General features: G+C 34.5%; 1 protein-coding gene across 4 annotated transcripts in view; it reads left to right on the top strand.

Moving 5' to 3' along the window:
• Nucleotides 1-24,608, top strand: part of LOC143223497 (sestrin-1-like) — a 90,270-nt gene that overhangs the window by 36,414 nt on the left and 29,248 nt on the right. For 2 of the 4 annotated variants that reach the window (XM_076451561.1, XM_076451560.1), the window contains exons 3-4: nucleotides 6,093-6,158; nucleotides 8,620-8,649. The exons of 1 other annotated variant lie outside the window; for it this stretch is intronic. In XM_076451561.1, the coding sequence (XP_076307676.1) occupies nucleotides 6,093-6,158; nucleotides 8,620-8,649 (96 nt within the window). Of the gene's footprint in view, nucleotides 1-6,075; nucleotides 6,159-8,619; nucleotides 8,650-24,608 lie in introns of all 4 variants that reach the window. One more of the 4 variants, XM_076451563.1, reaches the window with a different exon arrangement.

Raw genomic sequence — 24,608 nt, 5'->3', positions numbered from 1 at the left:
ACTGTTTTCAGAGAATTTCCTTTTAGTGTCCATGTCAGCCTGCAGTTCAATGAGTTCCATTTGGCAATCATTAGGACTGTCTTCCACTGCCAATTCAAAAGGTTGAGCGAACAATTTCAATCTAATTTCAGTTTGTCTGAAAGCTGGAAATCTGTTTGCAAACTCATCACGCAGCTTTTGTACACTGGTTCCATATTTGGTGCAATCCAGATTAGGAAATTCCAGTTTCCTGGTTGCAAGACATGTAAAATGGGTCAATATGGCTCTTCTCAACTGAACCTGGGAAAAGTTCCAATTTCTTCTCAAAAGCACAAATATGCTCAAACAACTTATTCACAAGTTGACTTTTCCCTTGTAGTTTTAAGTTTAAATCAGACAGATGCTGTGTAATGTCTGTGAGGAATGCTAAGTCATTCAGCCAGTTCTCATTGCTCAAGAAGTCCACATTCTGACGTTTGCTCTCCATGAAGAACTTAATCTCCTCTCGCAGATTCCAGAATCTCTTCAACGTAGCAGCTCTACTAAGCCAACGTACAGCAGAGAAGTACAAAACATCTGAATACTCACTGTCCAGCTCATCTAAAAAAGTTTTAAATTGTCGATGATTTAATCCTCGTGTTCGAATATAATTTACGCATTGGACGACATTTTCATGACTTCTGCAAAATCCAGAACTTTGGTGCACAAGCTCTCTTGGTGAATAATGCAATGGCTTACAACTACGTCTTGTGCTCCAATTGCAGTTAGAAATTTCTTGGTGAATCCATTTGTCCTACCTGTCATGGAAGGAGCACCATCTGTTGTAACACCACATAATTTATAAGGATTCAGTTCAAACTTTTCTACAACCTTAGGCACTTGTTCACAAATATCCTGTCCTGTGGTTGTGGAGGAAAGGCTTGCCATATCTAAAAACTCTTCGAAAACATCAAAGCCTGCAGTAACAGCTCTGATGAAAATGACAAGTTGGGATGTGTCATTGATATCAGTGCTTTCATCCAAAGCCAGACTGAAAGCTTCACACGAATTCAATCTCTCTTCAAAGTTTCTTTGATGTCCTCTGAACAGATCTTTTGTCCTGCGTGAGACAGTAAAGCGGGAAAGGCTAGTTTGCTCCACCAAATATTTTTCTCTGGACATGCATATTCTGTGAATATTGTTAAACAATTTTTAATAAATTCTCCATCACTGAAAGGCTTTCCTTTTCTGCCATACATTCACAAAGCTTAAAACTCAGTTTTGTCACCAGTTCTGAATTTTTCTTGAAAGTGGTAAAACACCTTGTTGCTTTTCAATGGATGTTTTAAATGTTCAATTTTGTCCTTTCGTGCCTGACCAACAATTTCATCAAACTGTGAGGAGTGCTTAGTTGCGTAATGTCGCTTAATATTGTACTCTTTCATGACTGCAATTGTAGTTTGACAGACGAGGCAGACAACACCTTGATTATGTGGGACAACAAGATATTTTGTGCACCATTCACTGTTGAATAACCTTTCCTCATCATCAATTTTTCGTTTCTTAACTGCTGACATTTTACTAGCCCTGAAATCAAAACAAAAATTCTCACGAAAATAGCAAAGTAGAAAAAAACATAGAATTTATTTACACATGGAACCTCTTATGGACAGAAACACATGTTTCTAAATTGGCATCCCGATCATAGCCTTCCGGTACTTAAATTAATTGAGAATAGCAAAATACAGTGTGACCTCGCCTATTCGCGGTTCGCCATTCGCGGGTTATGCGCGAACTGCGTTTTGTAGGTCACAGAGACTGAAAGGGCTTTTCGAGGAGATTTCTGTTGTATTTACTCAATCAAGCCGTTTTATCAATTGTCGTCTTCACCAAACAAGATTAGACTGCTATTGGCTGACTGCCTCAGCTTCCCCAACAACGCAAACGGCAAAGCACAGCCCGGTAACGCACGGTACAATTTAGTGAAATACATAACAGTATGCAATATTGCTACATTATTACTGCATCAATGAGTATAAGTATCATTAGTGTTTGGGAAGCATTTCATATAGTATATAATCGCATACATATACGTTTTAAAACTGCGTCCAATATTCGCGGTTTTTCGCTATTCGCGGGAGGGTAAAGAACGTAACCCCCGCGAATAACGAGGTCACACTGTACATAGAATCAGATGCATCTGAAAGCAAAAATTTTAATAAATTCAGTAAAGTCACAACAATATGCTAAATAATAATCAATTTACCTTCAATCTCTTGTAGTAACTGTAAAAGGTAATAAAAAATTTTCACCAATAATGAATGACGGACAGCAGAGGTTAGGGAAAATTGTCGCCAGCGGCCGAAGGCGAGGTTCAGGACATGACGTTGAGTCGTAGACAATAGTGCTAGTGCACGTCACCTATTCATGCCCTAAGGAGGCCGACCAATCGAATTCGGCCTGCTCCTCTCTAGCAAAGATAATTTTAGAAGTTTGTCGAGTCGAAGCCTGGGAATCCCGTAGGATCGATGCTTTTAAAAAATATTCCATTTGCGTTGGATTACAGATCAGGCTACATGGTTAGATTACAACAACTAGGGCCACACTAAATGGCTTGGCGGGCCGGGTTGTGGCCCGCGGGCCGCCTGTTGCACACCCCTGCTTTATGGTCATTGCAAGCCATTTTACTACATTTGATACACTTTGAAGAAGTTTTTTTCCTTGAATCACGTGTGCATATTTGACACAATTTCCTAACGTTCTCTTCAGCAACTTTTTGTCTTTTTGGAGGGATCACTTCATTTGTATCTTCTTCAGGCAGTAATTCATCAGTAAGCAACTTCAGAAATTCACGTCTTGCTCTTTTTTGGTACTTTGATGCGAATTCTGGATGGTGCTGGCAATAGAGAAGGTAAGCATTGTATGCGGCAGCATCATGATGTTATAAAATAGTGCCATTGGTCACCTTCTGGTCTTTCTTTTTGTGGAAAAGAATCTAACTATTTGGTCTAGTGTATCGACTCCTCCTTTGGTGGAGTTATAGAATGATATTATTTCAGGTTTTCCTGATTCATCATCGATTGAGGGCTCTCTATGCAACGTAGATAAGAATATTCTAGAATGCTCGAGAACATTTATAGTGTTCTAGAATGTTCCAGAACACAAAATTTCATATCAATATATTATTTGGTTGTTTACCAGAAATGTAATTGAGTTTTTTAAACGGGGGTCAAAAATGACCCCCCAATGTGGAAAACGTGAATTTCGACATTAGACAAGGGGTGTATTACCCCATTTGCATAAAATACGTGTTAAACGTATTAGTATAGTATGTTATTAGTATAGATTAAATTAGGTACATTTTTAGGCCCGAAAGTCACACGTTTGATATTTCTATAACAACTTAAACACAAGTGGACCCATTTTTGACCCCCACCGTGTGTATGAGGGTTAATAATCGGCATATACCGACAACCAAATGAGAAGTGAAATCAAGTAAAATGTAAAGTTAAGTGCAATTCACTTAACAAAAGAAAACATGATGTTAACAGATGTGCTAGTTCTTAATCATAACGGGTAATATTTTAAAGTGAGTTTCTCAAATTATTCCTCTTATTTCCATTAAACTGTGAAACTTTCTTTAAAACATCACCCATTAAGACTAATTCGTTATCGTTACGTCGATTGAACTTAGTATTATTGTTCTACGAAATAACCCAAAAGAACCTGTCCTAAGGCAGAACATGTTACAACATTGGTATTAGATGGCAGATTAATTTTGACAAGTGTCCTAAAGCAATTGAATCCGTCTATGTGGACTTTTAACAATAAATAGAACTATTCAGAGTTTGAAATACGACTGATATCCATAGTGTAACGAATTTGTTTGTATTCATAGGTTAACTTGTTCTGAATATATTATTTCCAAACAAGTGGCATTCGTTTATTGTGGAATTTACTGCCAACAAGTCAGGCACCTACTATGAAAGAATCCTTATCTTAGCTTACTTTAAAACCCAAACAGAAACTGTTTGCCTAGAACTTGTATTAAAGTGAAAGTTGTTTGGAGCAAACTTGATTGAATAAACAAATTAACAATGCCAGGTTCAGTCTACGTAACGATAACGAATTGTTTTACGAAATAATACTAAAGAACCTGTATAAACGTAACATGTTACAACATTGGTATTGGAAGGAAGGTTATTTTTGTACAAACAAAATAACTAAATTTCAAGATAGCATCCTGATCACGAAACGAATTTGAAACGTTATGAGAGATGATCAAAGAAAAGGTCAAGAAGAATGACAAAAACTGAAGTTACCATTGTATGGAAACAATGACTAGTTGAACAATTCCACAACCTTTACATTCAAAAGTACTCTGTTCTCTCTAACCTTCCAACGGCTGAGCACTTGTGTTAAGAAGACAGAGTAAACAACAACAACAAACTGCGATTTGTTGGTTGGTGGGAGATCTGTAAAGAAGCGGAGTAAATTGTTTCAATTATTATGACCGAAAGTAGTTACAAAAGAGGACTTGACCAGCTACAGCAATACTGTGTTGGAACGCTACTTAAGAGTTGCTATTGATATGTTTGATCTTGTGCAACAGAATATCTGGTAGGAATGAATACATCATTATGATGAACGATTTCACAAAATGGCCACAAGCATTTGTCGTCCGTAACCAAGAATTAAACTGTATCAAGAAAGCTCCTCGACAAAACTGAATTCACTTCAAGATGTGGGTGTCTGTGTAACTTCACTAATAACGAGAACGTAACTTTTAATCGGCCTTGTTTGCAAAAGTGGGTCGAATTCTTGAAATAAAGACCAGGACAGGTAGCCTTTCATCTATCTTCCTGTCAATGGACATACCACCATACAATTAAGTCAACTAACCATTTATTGGAAAGTAAATTAGAAAACGCGATCAAGATCTTTCTCCGATACTTAAAACTCTGGAATGATATTTACTGATCTTTGGAAGAGAACGTAAAGTGGCATTGGACAAAGTGGCATTGGACAAAGTGGCATTGGACATTTTGTATTTGCATCCAGAGGATAATCACTTGGCAGAGTACTGCATATAATGTATAGAGAAAGTAAGAAGCATCCTTGGAGCCGTACATAATTTTATCAAGGAAGGACTTGTATAGCAAAGATATCAATACTGATGAAACTGAATTCCATTAATGATGTGGTATGGATGTACAATTCCCACTGGAAGAAAGGATGAAATCCAAAATTAAGCAGATGTTGGGAAATACTGTTGTACTGAAAAAAATAAATTGTGGTTTACAGAATTTAGAAGTAGTCTGTCAAAGGTCATCCACCATGACTATGTTTGAAATTATATTGATAAGAAAATGGAGAATAAAATTAGAGAAGAAAGTCAACTTACTGGTTTTATTTGTATTAGTTGAGTTAAAGTGACTTTTTATAGTCCCTGAAGAAGGTTGTAGTATAAACTATTTTTAATATTTTAAAGTTTTGCTGGATTAAGTTAAACGTATGCGCAACTAGTCCCAATTTCTGTGTTAACATTTTTTGTTAACTTGGTCTGATATTAAAGTAATTAAGTTATTTTAGAATACTCTTTGACAAGAAAAAATTATTCACCTCTACTGTTACAATACAAGCTGTGAAACTCGCTTGAGAAATCTGAAGTTAGACAACGTGATTGTTAGTTTAGCTTTAACGCTTTATAATAAACTACCCGACTGAGCCCTGGAAATTTTGTACTGAAACATTATGTAATATTATACACTCGCTTAAAGCAATGAGAAAAAATCAAAGATTCCAATAAGTGACCTCAATTCGCAATAATTAAATTAATAAACAAATAATTTGTAAAAAAAAAATAATCAAATTTGCTATAAATTATCGCTTCAAAAAATACAAAATTTAACACTCGTGCTTTAACTATCGTATTGAACTCAAATATAACTGTCGTTTATGGCTAACAGTGAAATAGATCTAAAGCATTAAACTGCAGATCCATATAATTTTTTTGTTTAGTTATTTTAGAATTTTGAAATTTCTGTGCCAGAAATAGTTTTTTAACGTGTATAATTTTGAATATATAAAAATTTATATTAATAGTTTTCTTAACAGTTTTTCTTCTGCTTTAGATGTGCCATGTAACTGTTCCTTCTTCATTATCATCTGGTCCAAGTTCCTTTATTCCAATGGATGAGGTTAGTTGTTTTTTTGAACAGTTATATGAAATAATTGTTACTAAGTTTACGGCCTTTTGTTATTTTTCATATAATATTTCAACTTTATAACAGGCCCAGCATGGCCAGGTGATTAAGGCGCTCGACTCATAATCTGAGGGTCGCGGTTTCGAATTCCCGTCGTATCGAGCATGCTCGCCCCCCTTTCAGCCATGAGAGCGCTATAATGTGACGGCCAATCCCACTCTTCGTTGGTAAGAGTTGGCGGTGGGTGGTGATTGAGCTGCCTTCACAATAGTCTTACCCTGCAAAATTAGGGACGGCTAGCGCAGATAACCCTCGTATAGCTTTGCGCGAAATTCAAAGCAAACCAAATCCAGTTCTATAAAAATGCTTTGTATAAATTGTGATGAATGCACAAACTTTATTAAATGTGAATCTTCCAACAGTTAGTTTCCTACAACAAGGTAAACTATTGATACTTGTTCAGTAGCTAAACCTGGCTAGACAAAACAATGGAAAAGTGCACTAACGTTAAATAAAAGGAGTTGAAGACAAAGGCCTATTAACGCTAAAAATTATCCTTATTTTTGTGATGTGTAGTTTGTTACTTTTTTTTTTCAGCAAATTCTAGTTATAGAAAGTACAAGTAATAAACGTTTATTTTGGGCATGTTTTGTAATAAATAAATAAATAAATGTACAATATTTGTACCCTAAAATACTCTTCCTTTGCTAACTCTAATTGCGAAGAATGTTGTATTTATTGTTGAACGACATCAGCAGAACGTATTTGGGTATTGATATTAAATACCCAGGAGGGTCAGGTACATTTGACCTCTTCCTCCCTTATTAATTATATAAACTCTCTAACGTTGGAATTCAAAATTACCACAGTACACGGTTTACTATATGCTGGTGCCCTCTATTATTTAACAAAGAATTTTAGAAACGTTTTTACGCAAAAGCAACTAAATATAGTGACTGTAGATTATAAGAAACACAATATTTTAAGTTACTTTGTACATTTCTCAATTCGAGAGAAAAACGAAGCAAGGAAAAAACAAACCTCAGCATATTGTATTTGTATTACCAAAACGTCGTGTAAAGAAAACATCGGTTAGATTCTGTTTGTATGTGAATCCTTTGTCTCAAATGTTTAATAAACAATTATATTTAAATACGTTTTACATGTAGCCAATATGTATTAATGAAGTTAATTTTCCTAAGGTATGAACAAAAATGGCTAGTACATTTCGAATTTTTGTTTTTATTACATTAAACATCTTTGATTAAAACTCCCTCTGTACAAATTATTGTAACTTTGCAAATCTCAAAGATGCAGAACTTCTTGTTAAAAAATTTCATTACTGTTTAAACATTACCTGTTTCTCAGTAGTTTAATCGTGGGAAGTCTCTACACTAACAAAATATGTTGTATATGTTTCTCTTGGTGGAATAATGAACAACAAATCTTAAGTGATTTTGTTGGTTACGTTTGATCTCGCTTAATTTTTTTTATTGATCCGTACATGTTTCAGTGTTGAAGTGCATACGAGAGAAATCTACCAAAATTACTGGCATACTTTTCGAAGCGTTGATGTGTATATCTCGAGGATATTACCCTACATTAATCGATAGTAATCCAACTAAAACCATATGTATTTGTATATTGATAATTGTAATGATTGGAATTAAGACCTATTATTAGACAGATAGGTAAAACAGTTTGTCTCTATTAATAGAAATTCTGTGCACTAAAAATGAGTTTATATATAGTTACTTCGTAGTGTGGAATTCTTTCGACTCCACTTAACGTTAAATGCACGTTCCTCTATGCATTAATGATAACAAAAATAATTTTGAATCTAGAGAATTCACACTCAGCATACGCAATCGCGATGTATCGTGTATAAACCTAACCATTTTAAGTCGGCACGCAAAGCAAAGGTTCAGTTCCGACAAATGGTAAGCGAAAGCTAATCAGTTCTCGTCTGGATCAAAAGGACTTGATTAAGTACACTTTTATAAGCCTTGTATCAATTCTAGACTTGTATCTTTGTTCGCTCACTTCAGTATTTAATGTAGTTTGTTTGTTTTTTTAAACTCTGATATTAAGTGAAATCAGACTACTTCCATCCATTGTTTTCAAGTCCGTTGAGACATTTTCTGTATTTATTAGTGATAATGTACGAAGTAAATAAAATCGCCCCTATATGTCAGAAAAAAAAGGCAAAAGAGAAACTTTGAAAATTAAGTAACAATTACAAAGTACTTTCAAACAGTTTTTATCGTGAATTTTAATCTCCAAGGTACACTAAGTGACTAATATTACATTCACTGTAGGAGAAATAGGTATAGATAAGAGTTGTTTCAACAACAATTTAATTTACACCGTGTAACGTATGTGGAATTTAGTTTTAAAAAACTTAGCACTTTGCTGGAAAACTAACTTTTTTTTTTTTTTTTTTTTTTGTTTCTAGGCTATTCATCCATCAACTGACAACAACGAGGTAAGTATTACTTTCCCATATTTCGTAACTTCTAAAAGGGTTATTCAAGGAAAGTGTTGAAGATGGTGCGAATTTGTTACTTTTAGAAAAAGTGCGAAAGCTAACTTGCTTTGGAAGACGAATCCACTTAGGTTTAAACATTGTTGCCTGAAATGTTTTGTTAGTTTTTAAGGGTAGGAATAACCGAGCACTTTGATCTACTTTATTTTCTTTTAATCCATAGCTGTTCTAGGATCAGTATGGTAAAAGTCTAAACAATATGTTCTAGAACCTGCGTGATTAGTTAATACGTACGCACATATATCCATGCATGTATGCCTACGTGAAATGCGCAATTTTTGAATATAGCGCCCGTATCTTAGCAGGTAACGTTTTGGATGGTTAAAGTACGTTTAATTTTGTTAAAATTATTTTTTGAATTAGAATCTGTCATAATCTGTGTAGCAGAGAATGTTGTATCGTAATTAAAGCTTACACTAATAATTCTCGCATTGCATCGTATCTTGAATATGAGCACGTGGTCGTTGCTCCTTGGGTCATTTTTTGTACAGTTTCCGCACTTTCTATTTTTAAATACTTCGAAACGCGTTGTTAATCAATCTTTATAAAATACGAGAGAGAATTTTCGTAGAAGAATTAAATACGATTTTCGAAATTTGATGGCCATTAAATAACGGAGCACAGATGGTGTTTAATACTTTTATCATGCGATGGGTTTGTTCCCAAGCATGATTTAACCTTCATTTTATGGCATTCCGATATAAATAGGTGCACTTGGTTGGAAGCTTGAACTTATCGCGTTTAGATTAAAAACAGTAACAACAAAACAAAAAATTCATTATCGTTCTTTCTACAAGAAAGATTATCTTTAATAGTAGGACGTGACCGAGTTTTGTTGCACCGAGTAAGTTTGCATCATGTGTGTGTGTGTGTGTATGCATATAAATACGGTACTCTTATACTGTGGTATACCTTATGTGAATTATATAGAAGCTCGTGTACGTGCATCACAAATTCCTACATTTAATACCAGATGCTATAACAGTCAAACTGTATTATGTGCTTTAATAAAATGAACTTTTATTTTCTATCGTCTAAATTAATCGGTATATTCATAGTGTTAACAGTACTTTTGCTAAGATAAATAACGAATTAATGCATAAATAGCTAAAGACAGTTTCAAGTATGTAGAAGAAACGTTTACCAGAGATGAGGAGGCAAATTAAAAGTGAAGGATCTACCAAATATTACGTTAAATATTCAGTTTCCTAACACTTCATCGTCATTTGATATAGACGAATAGGGAATAACTTTTTATGGAGCACTGATATTGCTTTTTCAAGGCCTGCAGTGTGTTTAAGTGTTTTAAAATGGACCTGTAGCAGAGATCGTGTGTGTTCAAAGATGACTTTATTGTAGGACATATCTGGAAGATCGAAGTGAGAAAGATATGATGGAAAAACCAATCACACTGAAGGGGGATGCTTCGGTTCGAATCCCTTGTATACCGTTTCTGGTTGCATAACAAAATGAGTGCGGGAAGTGTAGCCGTGAAGCTAAGTCCTTAAATGTAAGGGGGATAAAAATTAAAAACACAATTTAAGAGGATATTAGTTTTTCATATGGTGTTGAAACACTGGGTAGGAACACTAATTGATATTAAGGAAGTGTTACAAGGTGGTATATACGATCGATCATCGTGCTATCAAAAAGTGTATGAATGGAGTAACATGAGAATGGTGTACAAATAATTTATTAGAAATATTTACAAACGCCGTACATGGTCATAGTGAATGCGGTTACCAATAACAACGGAAAACAAATTGAAATTGACAAAAAGTGAAAAGGTTTTAATTTTCAAACTGATGTTCTTGGAAGCTATCTGAAAACACAACTGTTAACGTAGCATTTGAGCCACTGATAATGTAATGGATACTAAAGTTTCGTTATATTAATACTGTTTATTTCAGTGACGCTTATTTATTAGCGCACTCTGAAGAGTAGTGTGTACTCCGAAAAACTGTTCAGTACGGTGTAAAAACAAATGTAATTACTAGTTGCTAAAAACTAATTGTTTTACTTAAAGTTAGTGACTAGTCCTTACTCCAAATTGACGATTTTCTATGATGAATTTTCCATATAAACTGAGTTTGAGTCTAATAACTTGTATGCAAAATTTCATCTTATTTTTTTCTTTTGAATTAAAGTAGGGATATACAGGCGACATGGGTGAACAGCTTTCTACAATAACTTGATCACTTTTACCATTCATTAGCCAGTGCAGTAAGTGCTTAAACACTTAATACAAACAAGACATCAGTACTAAATTGTTCAACTTAATACGATGGTACTGTAGCCTAGAATTGAAGGTTTTGATGGTCATATTTCATGGATCTTTACGATACAGTAGGAACGCACATTAATATTCACAGTCAAGTTTATAGGATGTCCTAGCGCACGTGTATCAATCTTGTTACGAATGAGGTTAGGAGAGGAAAAAAACATAACGTATAAACTATTGCGATAGTTATTATGCTCTTCCTTCTGACAACTTTAACAAAAAAGTAAAAGCTGTGGTTCTTGTTTTTAACATATGCTCGTAAATAAACCTAACCAGTTCTCATCATCGCCGAAGGTCACATTGCTGATAAGATTTAAATAGTTATTAGAAATAAACACTAAAAAAAAAGTAGTCGTTATGTTGACAAAGGATACATTAGTTGGCTACCGCCTTCGTATGGAAATATACAAGTTGTGTTCAAGGACTTGGGGGAATGGGTATTGTTTTCCAACTAGCTCTCATTAAATAAACGCCAGAGTAACCGGAAGACGATATTGTAAATGTGTGAACTAGCTGTCGTTATAGAAACTCGACTTACTAGAAGATCGTGGTACTCTATTTCTACAGTAAACTATTATAATGTGTGAACAGTAGCTTGATTAACTACTGACAAAACTGAGTTCGTCTTACTTCAAAAACAAGCAGAAATAAATTAAATAAAAGCTACATTAATTGAAAGGAACCCAGGCTACAAGCTTTAGTGTAGGAATTAAAATGTACCCTAATTTGGAGGTGACTGAGGAAGTAGGACCCACATTGCGGTGGGGATACACCGTCTATCCCACTTAACCTCCATTTGCCAGCCTCGCATAAAGTAAAGGAATGGAAACTAGGAGAGCGAAATATGGATGCTCAAGTTCACTATGTCCCGTATGTTATCACCCTTCACTGTTTGCAGACAATTGTAGGAAAGTGACTATTCTATAAAGTAAAAAGAGACAAATTAAAAATAAAGAAAAAAAAAAATGCTAATAAATTAAAATGTGTGTGTAGTAACTTAATAAAATAAAGGAATGCGTTAGGCTTCTTATTCGAGCATTCTTTCTATTTCATCTCTGGTGAAACTTCAAACACAATCAATACTTCAATTATCTTTCACTAAAGAAACACCAGACTTACTGGAAGGCCATGAAGGTGTAACTGCATTTTTACAGAGTAAACCTTAATGTGTGAGCAGTAGCTTTAGATCTGTAACACTTGTGTACTAACTGATACAGTAAGGTTGGAATGAGGCCAGGTGATTAGGGTCGCGAGTTCCAATTTCCATCGCACCAAACACGCTCGCCCTTTCGGCCGTGAGGACGTTATAAAGGTTACGGTCAGTCACACTATTCGTTGATAAGGCTATCCCAAGAGTTGGCGGTGGGTGGTGATGACTAGCTGCCTTTTCTCTTGTCTTAAATCACTAACTTATGGACGGATAGTCCTAATATAGCTTTGCGCGAAAATAAAAAATTGAACAAACAGTTCATAAATCTGTTGTTCAGTTTACTATGAACAGTAGATGTGAATTTGTCAAGACGTTAATGGGTGAAACTTGTTCATTATTATTTGCCTGTATTTGTTGTTTAAAAAAGGAGAAATTAGAAGGAATGCATAATTTAAGATTTTAAGTACAAAGATATCTGTGAAAAGTACTGTTAGTAGTTACATTTTTTTTTTTTTCAGGAACGTTTTTAAGTAATGGGTAATTTTGTTGGAAATAGGATCCTGAAAGTGATTTATCTTGAATGGATAATTTAATTTGTAGTGAAAAGATCAAATTAACAGACGACAGATGGTGCTAGCATCTTTTTCCTGAAGTACTAATCTAGAAGTACAGTTAACTTTTTCTTAACTGTTTTAATAATATGTTATTCTTCTTATTGTTATTACTATTGTTAATGTTGTTAATAACACATTGTATGCAGAATGTGTACTTCGAACTGACAAATGTAATATAGACAACTTGTATTACAGATATCTATTATGGTCAACTCATAATAAGACCAGCTGGTTTAATTTCTCATGCTACAGTGATATCTTCATTTCACTTTTGTTAAATGACTACTGCAGTTCATGGCTTGTTTTGTCAAGTTATCAGTACATAACATTTCTGAGGGAGAAGACCTTGTAGGTAATCGAACGCAGTAACACATACAGTATGACCTTGTCCTCTGTTGTCTCTAGCTTGTGATTCCAACTCCCAGGTGGATCAGTTGGTTATTATTCTATAATACTAAACCCCCAACAACAATAACCGTAGCCTATCTAGATCATGTAACTTGGTTGTTTTTAATATTCCTTATTCTTGTAGTGACCTTCTAGTATTCGTAATGCTTATCTACATTACGCGATATAACTAAAGATTTAGGTCGTCTTTCGTTTACTTAATATTCAACAGAAATACCACAATAGGTATACTTGTAATACGACACTTTCGAGAGGTTTTATAGGATCTGGGCTGATTTTTAGTATTACGACAAATGTTCGCTGCGGTAATCCAGTATATATCCATGAGTGATTATATGTTGCTAAATGTGCTTTGTTTTCTACTAGTCTCTTTTTATAGTGAAAGCTAGTATTATCTTATTAAAGCTATGCTAAAGCACCCAACACCCTAATCCCCGAATGATCTTCTGTGGTAACTATCTCGTTACTTTGCGCACGTTATAATGTGTCTGATAAACATACCATCCATAACTTTTGGGTGCTATTACCTCAAACATCTTTACTTTTACAAACTCTCCTTTTGTACTTTATTGACAAATGGCATGAATTTTTAATTGTTTTATATATGTAGTTAATTATTAGTGAAACTTCAATAATTTTATATACATAATCTATTATGTATTTTATAAATGTAAATATTGCAGGTATCCTACACTTTACAACGTTTACAATATAAAAACAGCTAAAATGGGATAGAAACTTTTTTATGTATGTCTCTTTATTTTAGCTGTTTTTAAATTTTAGTATTAAAATACACAAGTATTTGATCGTAAAAAAATAGTTGTAATGTGATGGTAAATTAGTCTTCACAGTTTCCGTGATATCTGAAAATGCATGTGTATACGCGCACCGTATCAAAGCATAGCTCGTATATTTCCGTGTAATGCGTTGAACTTGCCATCTGTTTACAACTTGTACTGTAGCTTCCAACAGCCGCCTTAGCAACAGCATGGATTATTTTCATTGGTTAGTTCAGCGCTTCCCTCCTGCGTCTGCAACTGTGGCGAGTTGGTGACACCCTCCATCGCCTGATTTATTTTCATGAGTGATATCGTACTTGTTTTGTTTGTTGATGACTAATGTTTGTACAGGTTTTCGTTGGGACCAAGATCTCCGAAGGTTAGGAGGTTATTGAATACGAGTGTTTAATGTGCACTCTGTTTTCGTCTAGTTGTAGCGTGTGACCGAATGATTAACAATGTGCGACTCGATCGATTTCTACATGAAATATTTATGAAACGTTTTACAACACACAAATAATTAAAAGGCTTGTTCTCTGCTTGCAAATAACTATTATAGGACTAGTTTATTAATAAAACGCTGAGAAACTAGTGTACCTATGATTCGGTTGGATAGTGGTTCCCAACCTATTTTAATCGGAGCCTCCCGTGATGCGAATTAAAAAAACAAACCAACCTATAAAAATACCACTCCCCCAAATTCTTTAGCATGATGATAGAAAAACGGTACTTTAGTAAAAACAATGGCCTCTCCTTCCGATATACTCCATTTAATTCATTCAACAATTTTTATTGACTTGTTTACTTAATTAATTCACCATTTTTTGTTTTCGCTCCTTTTTAACGGCCCTTCAATAGCTTTACGGCCCCCATGGATTCTTTGGCTCCCACTATAGGAAGCGTTGGTATAGAAGGTTGTATACAACCTACAGTAACATTTTGTATGTTGTCACATTCTCTGGCCATCTATGTGGCTTATTCTGCTTTAAAAAAAAAAAACATGCGAGGACTACACTTCGATATAGTACTCCGGAACATTGATTCGGCCGCGAAACTTAGGTTTAGAGAATGTTATGCAGTGCATGATTTCAAATAACAGCAGCAAAGAAAATACGTTTTATTTGCCTGTTTTTTGGAATTTCGCACAAAGCTATACGAGGGTTATCTGCGCTAGCCGTCCCTAATTTACCAGTGTAAGACTAGAGGGAAGGCAACTAGTCATCATCACCCACCGCCAACTCTTGGGCTACTCTTTTACCAACGAATAGTAGGATTGACCCACACATTATAACGCCCCCACAGCTGAAAGGGCGAGCATGTTTGGTGGGACGGGGATTCGAACCCGCGACCCTCAGATTCCGAGTAGAACACCTTAACCCACCTTGCCATAAGCGACCGTGAAGAAAATATAAGAATGGATACAAGTGTTATTAAATATGAAATTTTTAATACTTTTAATCTAAATGTCTGCATACTGTTGTTAATTACTGCAAATCAATTTAGATTTCGCACAGCTTTACGGTAGCCGGATGCTGTTATGAATTATTGTACTAGTAAACTCCGCTTCTAATTATTTGATTAGCGATATTGTTTTTGGTTCAAGTTGCATAGTAGGCCTGCTTTTCCTTTAACAAAAATAGATTAAAATATCAGTAGGAAGTGCAATGCACGAAAAATTAAAATAAATCGTGATATCCCAGACTCTCCTAGTTTCCTCACTGTATTTCTTCTATAATCCGTTTTAGTGCGAGTTAGACTTCGACTGTAGTTTCTGTTCTTTCTTAGTACCTCGCCTCGTAATAGGTAAAAAACTGATACCCTTCATGCTAAACTTAAAAACAGAATGAACAAAATATGACTGTTTGATGGTAGGCAATTGGAGGTTATCAAAGAGAATATAAAATCAACTTCAATTTGTTTTTGATCCCAAGCACTGTAATCGACAAACAACTTCAGTATCTTGTGATGATGAAGACTTAACCAATGAGCATTATTCTAACAGGTGGTTAAACAATATTTTAATTACCTTTTTAAAGTTGGCAAATTCCCGTGTTTTTAAAAGTAAACAACTTTGACATTTTAGTTGAAGACACTTGTTATTGATATTAGATATTTCAAGTTATTGGCTGGGAAAATCTTGAAGGCTAATATCACAGTACATCTTTACATTTTAGGGATATTGGAATAAATAATGTACTCGTAAAGGCTTAACAAACGCAACTACTTTAAACGGCACTTTTGCATTACTCTCATCATATTGTGTGCCTAATTCACTAAACTAGATTTTGTTCAGTGATAATTCCAAAGTGAATTGGGAACTCAAGCGTTTTAGGATAGACTGTATAGATTGTGCATGTTAAATCAACTCTAGACACGTATACTGAAACCATTGTTCACTTAAACTTCTAAATTCTAAAAGCGACCAATTCTTACAAGAATTATGTAGCTGAAGCTAGTGCTAATGGTTCACACGTCATCAATTAGGTTGATTACATGGATTAGAACGTGTTTTCTTTAAGTATCGGGGCTTAAAGCTAAAAAAATCGTGATTTGAAATCTGTGGTGGGCAGAACTCGCCTAGTTGGCCAATTGTATAACTTTGTTCTTAACAACAAAAACCTTTAATCCTTAGAGTTGGAATACTGTAGGTAACAGTTTCAGTTGCTGATGATCGTTGTTTAAGGGTTAAAGATGGTGTATGGTTCTTTCTTCGTCGTCGTATCTGGTCATGGGTTCAGTTATTTAGTCCTGCAAGTAGTTTTCAACTTCACTGTGATTCGCTGTTCGAGTTCATATTTAATTATTTATATAAAAGGTGTTAGTTTTTTAGGGTGTCTGCTGCTCGCCCATTTGATGAAGTAACTAACACCATTAACGAGGCCCAAACACCAATGGTAATATCTAAAGCGATGATAGTGTAGTATCTAAAATTACTACAACACTTATTTTATAAGCTGCAAACCGCACTTTCTTCGGTTATGACGATTCTGAATTGTTTCATAATTATGACCCTTGCACATATACCAGTAGCACTTCGTTCTGTATAAAACGTCACGGTGTATTGTTTCAAAGGTGAAGCTTTTATACATGTTTGTAGTATTTCGAAACGTTCTTACTATGACGTCCATCTGCTAGCATCTTGGAAAACTTAAGATGTAGTTTTACGTGTCTTGTGTGGTCGTTGATGTCACAGAACATTGTTCTTTTTCTTTTTTCACAACTATCTTATGGTTCGAATTTAATATATTCAGCCTTAGACCCATCACTTTAAATATGCGCCTTCTAACCTAGCCTAATATGTTACTACAAAATAGACCTTTATATTTTGGTCGTATTCTATAATGTGAGCTATAAAACGTCTCTAAAGTAATAAACTTTATACAGTGTTGTATTCGTGCACCATAAATGTACAAATTATACCTATTTCGTAAGCTTAGCAATAAACTTTCAGAAGCAACATTAAGTATAATTTTTAACGTGTACGTGTAATACGTGAGGAATAAAATTTACAGTTCTCGTGACTTTGCTGTGTATACGACCATCTTGAAAAAGACATCTGTGGGAAGAGGAATTATAAAGGAGAGCAGAATGGCTTTAGATTTACAATATAAAGTTTACACAAGTATCTATTTCTTTTCTTTAGTAGTTAAGTATCTCGGCTACGTCCATTCGGACAGTGTTTATTGTTGAAAGACGTTTTGCTACTGCACTTACCAGTGTGTTTTATACCCTCACTGTTAGTCTGGAGTAATTTGAGAGGGAAAGAACTCCTACTTTATTGGATATTTTAAAATTTAAGGATCTTTTAAAGGTCAACGCTACCTTCACCACAAGCTCTCTTGTCTCGACCTGGTTCGGTATTTTGGTGTAAAGTCGAGGTCATCTTTTGCGAATGCTATCAACATTGTCTTACGACGTTCGTGGTATTTGTGTTTCCTGCAGAAATCAAACGTGCGCTCCTAAGTGGCTTTTAAATGTAGTTATTGCAGGAAGTAGGGTTCCAGAAATGCCAAAAAGGGTTCTGATACGGTATGTTAATGCTTTTCTAATTCTACTTTGGGACTGGAAAGGTTGTATCGTCTGTGTGTGTGTGTGTGTGGGGGGGATACTTAGCCATAGGAAACAATGAGCAAAATGAAACATTTCAGTATATCCCTGTATTTTATTACCATCAAAGCTACTAGTTCCATATTTGTAACGTTACCTGACCTAACGAATATACTCGTACAGATAATTCAAGTCCAAAATTAAAATACGTTCTTATGCTTGATAATAAAATAACAGAAAATTTAGTTGGTTTTCAGTCCTGTTTCTAATTATAAAACCCTCTATGCGTGCAACAAGGGGAAACTGAAGGGCTTTCACTTCTGTGGTTAAAATTTGAGCAAAAAGGTGTATACTACGCCATATTTAGATAGCTGGATAGCCACCTCTAATCTAAATTACTTAAACTATAAAAAGTGCACTGTGTTGCCTAGTAACCGTTATCATGAACGTGCAAGGTATTTACGGCTTTGTTTCAGTTGCAAGTGTTTTGTTTTTCAAAACAAATCTTCACATGTAGAATACTATTGACGTAAGTAATGACTACTTGTTTTGTGTACTGGTATACCATACATGTTCAGTAAATCTATATGTAATGTAATAATGAACAAATGTTTGAAGAGATCCTAATTATTATTTAAAAAAACAACTAATATATATATTTAGAAATTAGTAGAGTGAAAGTGAGCTAGAAACCGAATTTTGATACTCGTGGGCACAAGTGCTCATTGTGCAACTTTGTGCTTAATTCTCAAACACTATCCTTCAAGCGCAGAGCTACACACTACCCACCATGGGTATCGAAACCTGGTATTAGCGCTATAAACCCTCAGACTTGCAACTGAGCCAGTGGAGGGACCATGAAGGAGAAATAAACAGTTTTTTTTTTTTTTTTTTTTAATAGCCATTGGTAAGGTGCTTACAGAAATAACGCTCAACTTTTTAAACTTGAAAATTATTGTTTTGGTGGACAGGTAAAATAGTTGCTACTTAATTACTCTGGTCACCTCTATCCTAACAAGAACATTCGCAAATTGCATACATTCATCCCGCTGCAAAATTTTGGATTTTTATTTCAATGTGCCTATAAAATTTGGTTCTACTCCTTTCACTTCTTACACAGTTAGTATCAATAAACTGAAAAAATGCCTTGCATATCCCCACAGACATGCATACTGAAACAAATGCAATACTCTTGCTTCTCCCCCACGGTACATGTATCATAGTGGTTCATAATAGGGATCGCCCAGTAATTTTACAAAAAATGCAACTGAAAATAAGACATGAGGCAAAAATCTTTTTACAAAGCAACTTGTTCTTGAAAAAACACACCAGACTTTTTTTTTTTATCCCAATGGCTAAGGCTCCTGAAATAATAGCAAAAACAAACTTTTTTTTTTTTTCCTATTATTATTCCGTAAACCTACAGAGAATAAAACTCAACTTTATTCAGACCTACTTGAAATACCTCCTGTGCGGGCCGTAGAACTATCTTGATGTACCTTCTTGAAAGAGAAGGATAGATTCTTTCAATATGTTCATCGCTACTGGCAAACATTCTTTTCGAACCCATTGGAGCACCGAAGCCTACAGCAAAAACGATTAAGTAAACTTTGCCAAATCTTATGCACAGCTATTGAACAAACTTTTGCGAAGGTTGTAGGACTAATTAAGTTAATTTTGAATATTGAGATTTCCACCCTCTAAAATTTTGTAAGTTCCTCGCTATCAACATCAGCTCTTCGAAGCCATTTAAGCATCTTTATACCAGTTGGAAACGCTTGGTTTTATTAGAGTAAATAATGTATATATTTTAAATTCCATCCCTTTTTTTGATTTATTGTTTTACAAATCGCTACGAGAGGGGGGACGACTACGAATGTTTCACTGAAAACTGAACATTTGTAATGAATGTATTCATTGTGTCGTAGGGCATTTTAAAATTTAGTGCTTTCGTTTGTTTTTTTTTTCACCGTAAAGAATTTTTGTAAGTCCTTTACTTACCGCCGTTAAAAATCTTTGGTGTTTTATTAATATGTATCGTTTGGAAAATAATTGTGTAACCTTACAGTGCATCAGTTGGGAACTGCCATGTTGAAAGTTCATTTCTTGTTCGCATTTGTACTTTCCGTGATTTTCTGCGACTATTTTGGCAAGTTTTTTTAAAAAGATTACTATAGTAGTTTTCTTCATTCTTATGAGTGAATTTTACTGACTTTCGTACCTTGCTGAAATCATAAATGCGTATTTTACTATCTTTTTGTTTTACGACCTATAGTAAAATCGGCTGAGCATTTTGCACCAAACCTCCGATAATTGTATGAAACACTTTGAATGCCCATGACCTATTTAAAAAAAGTGTGAGTGTAGTAAATACGATTTTGTTGTGAACAGTTTCCTGTGTACTCGACGCTTTTTAAACGCGTATTTACACGAAACCGCGGACACAAAACCAACTGGCTCATTGAATAATGGTTGGGTAAGAAAAGCTAATTCAGCAGTAAACTATTGAAATGTAACACTTAAATGAATGCATATGCACGTATGCAGCTTAAGATTTTATTTTCCATAAATAAACATTAAAAACTTAAACATAACTAAATTAACTTTAAAGAGGGAAATATGAAACAAAGTACAAAAACAAATTGAATGAATTTGCAAAGATATTTTTAAGCCTACACTAGATGTTTTGACTATTTACAGTATTTATCAATTTTAGTGGAGCCAAAATACGATATCGTAGCTTGAAAATAATGTAGACACTATTTCCAGCCTAATTTGTTTACTTTTTGTTTCTTTAATTTTCGCGTTACAGAGGCATAAATTTTTCTACGAAATCGAGCGCTTCTTATATATTTATGTGGTATAACAGTAATTGTACTGGTATGGATTTCGTTGTAATTGTTTAAAACAAAAACAAACTTTTTCGATCCGGCAACAGCATCTTTTTGAAAAAATCAAGTTTGTTTGAGATCTTCATTCTTGAAACAGATTTTTATCTTTCTTTAAAAGAAGTTTTACATTGAACAACGTCACTCATTTTGGAAAGTTGAACAGTCATTAAAACATTCTCGTACAGGTGAATAAAGAAACTTTCTTCTCTTTTAGTCTAATCTTCATCCTGTTCAAGAGCGTTCACACTATCGCATCTATGCTGCACCAAATAGCTGTTTTTCAAAATTTTACATCTGAATTTTGCTTGGAATCAGTAAATCATTTTAACCAGCGAGTCCAAGTTATGAATTACGATTTCTTATAAACATGTAGAATCAAAAACTTTAAAGCACCAGTAGAGTTTAGCTGTGACTCCTCATACGGGCATCCAACAGAATGTGATCAGATACTTGTAATCTCCTGAAGATGAGGATAGTAACAGGTCCGTGAAGTAGTTGTCGAACACTAAACCCACTTGTCTGAATTACTTTCCCTATTCTTTACATGTTCATTCCATCTTTAAGTTGTTTTTTAACCAATACATCCAGATAAATTTTTCAAACTTACAAACTCAAACTTTTACCTAATCTTTGCTATTTGGGTGCTCAAAAACAATCTCGAAACATTTATCTTCAGTCAGATATCAGTCGTGCATAAATTAAATCGTCTACTTGTTCCCCTTATAGGCTTGACTATCTAGTCTGTCACCCAGGAATCCGTAGATAGTTTGCTAAACATTTCAAGATCGATATTTCTTTTCTATGATATAACCCATACTTCAATTATCGATGTGATTTAGTTTTCAGTGAAAAGCAAAACAAACTTTTTTTCAATACTTATTTATCAAACCTTATTTGTAATGCTAAGAAAGATCAATATACATGAAAAACATGAATACTTGCATTGTACCATTGTTTTTCTTGCGCAATTTGTGACATTTTTATTCTTTCAGTTTTGTACCAACTTGATGTTTTACTCTGCATTAATTTACAAAAACTGCTAGTGCGTAGCTTCTGTTTGTCATTTATGTAAGTACTACTGTTGGATATATACAAATGTAAGTTTTTAACGTGAGCATTATGCTTTACGTAGTTTACATAGCGCGAGTGTCATACTTGGTAATTTTTAGAAGTGGTTCTTATGACAAGTTTGTTTACCACTCATCCGTTGTGTAGATTGTTATAAACTGGTGATTTTTTTACAGTAGTAAAATTATTGCGTCACATTGCTAGAACCTTAGTTTTACCACAAATGTTTCAGTTGTGCACCGGTATTATTAACTATGAAATGAGATAAAAGGAAATACAAGAGACGCGAATTTTATACCTTTACGCAGTTAATTTTAACTTAAAGCTAAAACTAAATTATACGTGTAAAATAGCTGACAGTTTGAGAGAAGTAATTAAAATATTAACTTGCCCCTTGTCCTTCTCTTTCGTAGACCTAATTCTAGCCGATGTTTATCAAAAGGGTGGAAGAGCAATTTTACAAATCACAATTTTAAACCTAATCGAGGTCTTTACTTTTGTACTATACAATCCAAGTACACAACCACAACATCCACCAGGTTTTTTCTTAGCATTCGAAGTAGAACACGGTGTTTGTTTGACATAGTGAACATTATCAGAACACGAGTTTCAGTAATCCACTTCCCTGTTCAAATAGACGATTTTCCCGGGGTCCGCCTTTTCTTTTTTTTTAATATGCTTCTTGTCGAAACTTGCACTTGTACGTATATCTGCTCTTGCTGTACACTTTTTTTAATGTTGTATTACACTGTCCTACACCAGTTAGCCCTAATTTGCTGCTTCAGTTTATTCGAAAATAAAATAACTTATGCAAATTAGTTAATTATCTTAGCGTTCAAACAGTTGTGTAACTGAACGGTTTAGTCTTGAATGGAGGGAACCTTTCTCCAATAAATTTTGACAACAGAACGCTCGGAAAAGACATGTTTTGTCTTTATACACATTGGAAATGGACAAATAAAACTATATATATATATATATATATATATATATATATATATATATATATATATATAGATTTAAATACGTGTAATCGTTATCTGGTATTGATGATTTATGCACAACATTAATTGAAATGCCCTTTTTCCTTCTGTTTATTGACTTCCATGTATATATATAATCTATCTTTTGATTCTCTTAAATTCTACGTGTGACAAATGTTGCTATTGCTTCATGTATCTTTGGATTGATATTGTACATAATTTTACCAAATTGTTGCTTTCATGAGTTTTATCTTTAGTATTTAAATTATAGAAGGCTCAAACTTTTTTCCGTGTCTGTGAAGTGGCAAAAATCTGAGTGCTTTCTAAAGGTGAGCCTTATAACATTAATATATAAGCTGGTTGTGATTGGGATTTTATGTTATTGTACTATAGTTTGTCTACTGTGCTACCATTCAATGCCTTACTATTATAATGGGCAGCTGGAATACCAACCTTAAGAGGTAAATTTATCTTGTTTACCCCCTAAGGTAGTACTACCTTATTTCGTGTTGTTTTTTATTGCTTTTTCTTGAGCAGTCATCTTCCCACAGGAAGCGAAGGGGGATATAAATGGAGGGCAGCGTAGGCTTAAGCACCCACACCTCACTCTTCTAATTTCTATTAAGTTATTTTTATGAATTTCTTCGTGTGACGCTGGCGAACGGAGATTGAGATTGATAGACGGTGTATCCCCACAACTTCCCCAGTCACTTCTAAACTTCTGGGGACATTTTATATCCCACATCATAGCCTGGTGTCGTGGGATCACATAAATTTATGCAGCGTCTTTTGATCTTTGTTTGGTCTTGTTTTTGCTCATAATATAAATGTTTCAAAATAGTTTTTCCCAATACTTAGCAAAACCGTCTGTTCACTGTTTGAACATTGTTACATTTTCACGAGTTTGTCAATTGTGTTTTAATAACTTTTAGGAGAGTGGCATATGAAAAATTTCCAGAATATTTTTTTGGCATAAAACGTTTTCAAGTTTCACACTTCTACAGACGGGATCGCTACCTAGGGATAGGGATCAGTCCAAATGAGTCCTGAACACAAGTTTTGTAGTCGCGGCTCGTAGAACGGCTCAGTTTTTAGTTTCTGCTTTTTCTCAACTGCAAACTTTTTTAACTCGTCTCTTGACCGATTTTATATCCAAATACAGCCTCGGCTATTGAAAATTCCTTCTTGTTTGTTTTTGATAATGGGATTTGTAAGTCTAGTTTACCTGTGCTTTAACACCCAGTCTGCGAGTCACTGAGATTGTTCTCAGGGGATTAGATGAAGCTATAAAGATGTCACCGACTCCGATATTTGAGACATAAAAGCAAATGTTCTGCAATAATGTGTTTTAATCTATTAATTTTAAAATAAATGTTACTGTCAAAATAATTTGCCTTTTTAATAATACCGCCAATATAGCGAAATTTAAGGGGTTGACCAAAACATTCCACCTGTTCGTTCAACTTGAGCTTTTCTGGGCTATTTCTATCCACACAGTTCACGAAATATGCAAATACGACTACTGTATAGAGCCGAGGAACCAGATATTGTATTGCGCAACATGTGCAGCCACTTTGTTGTGTTTCAGGTGATATTTTAGTATAGTTCAGGTTTTCTCGCTCATAGTTTAGAAACTAGTGCGAACTCAACCACACTGCAGGACATCTCATATCTCGTA

Source organism: Tachypleus tridentatus, chromosome 8, assembly GCF_004210375.1.
Source record: "Tachypleus tridentatus isolate NWPU-2018 chromosome 8, ASM421037v1, whole genome shotgun sequence".
In the NCBI taxonomy this organism is placed as follows: domain Eukaryota; kingdom Metazoa; phylum Arthropoda; class Merostomata; order Xiphosura; family Limulidae; genus Tachypleus; species Tachypleus tridentatus.
This window is presented reverse-complemented; position numbering and strand designations above follow the sequence as displayed.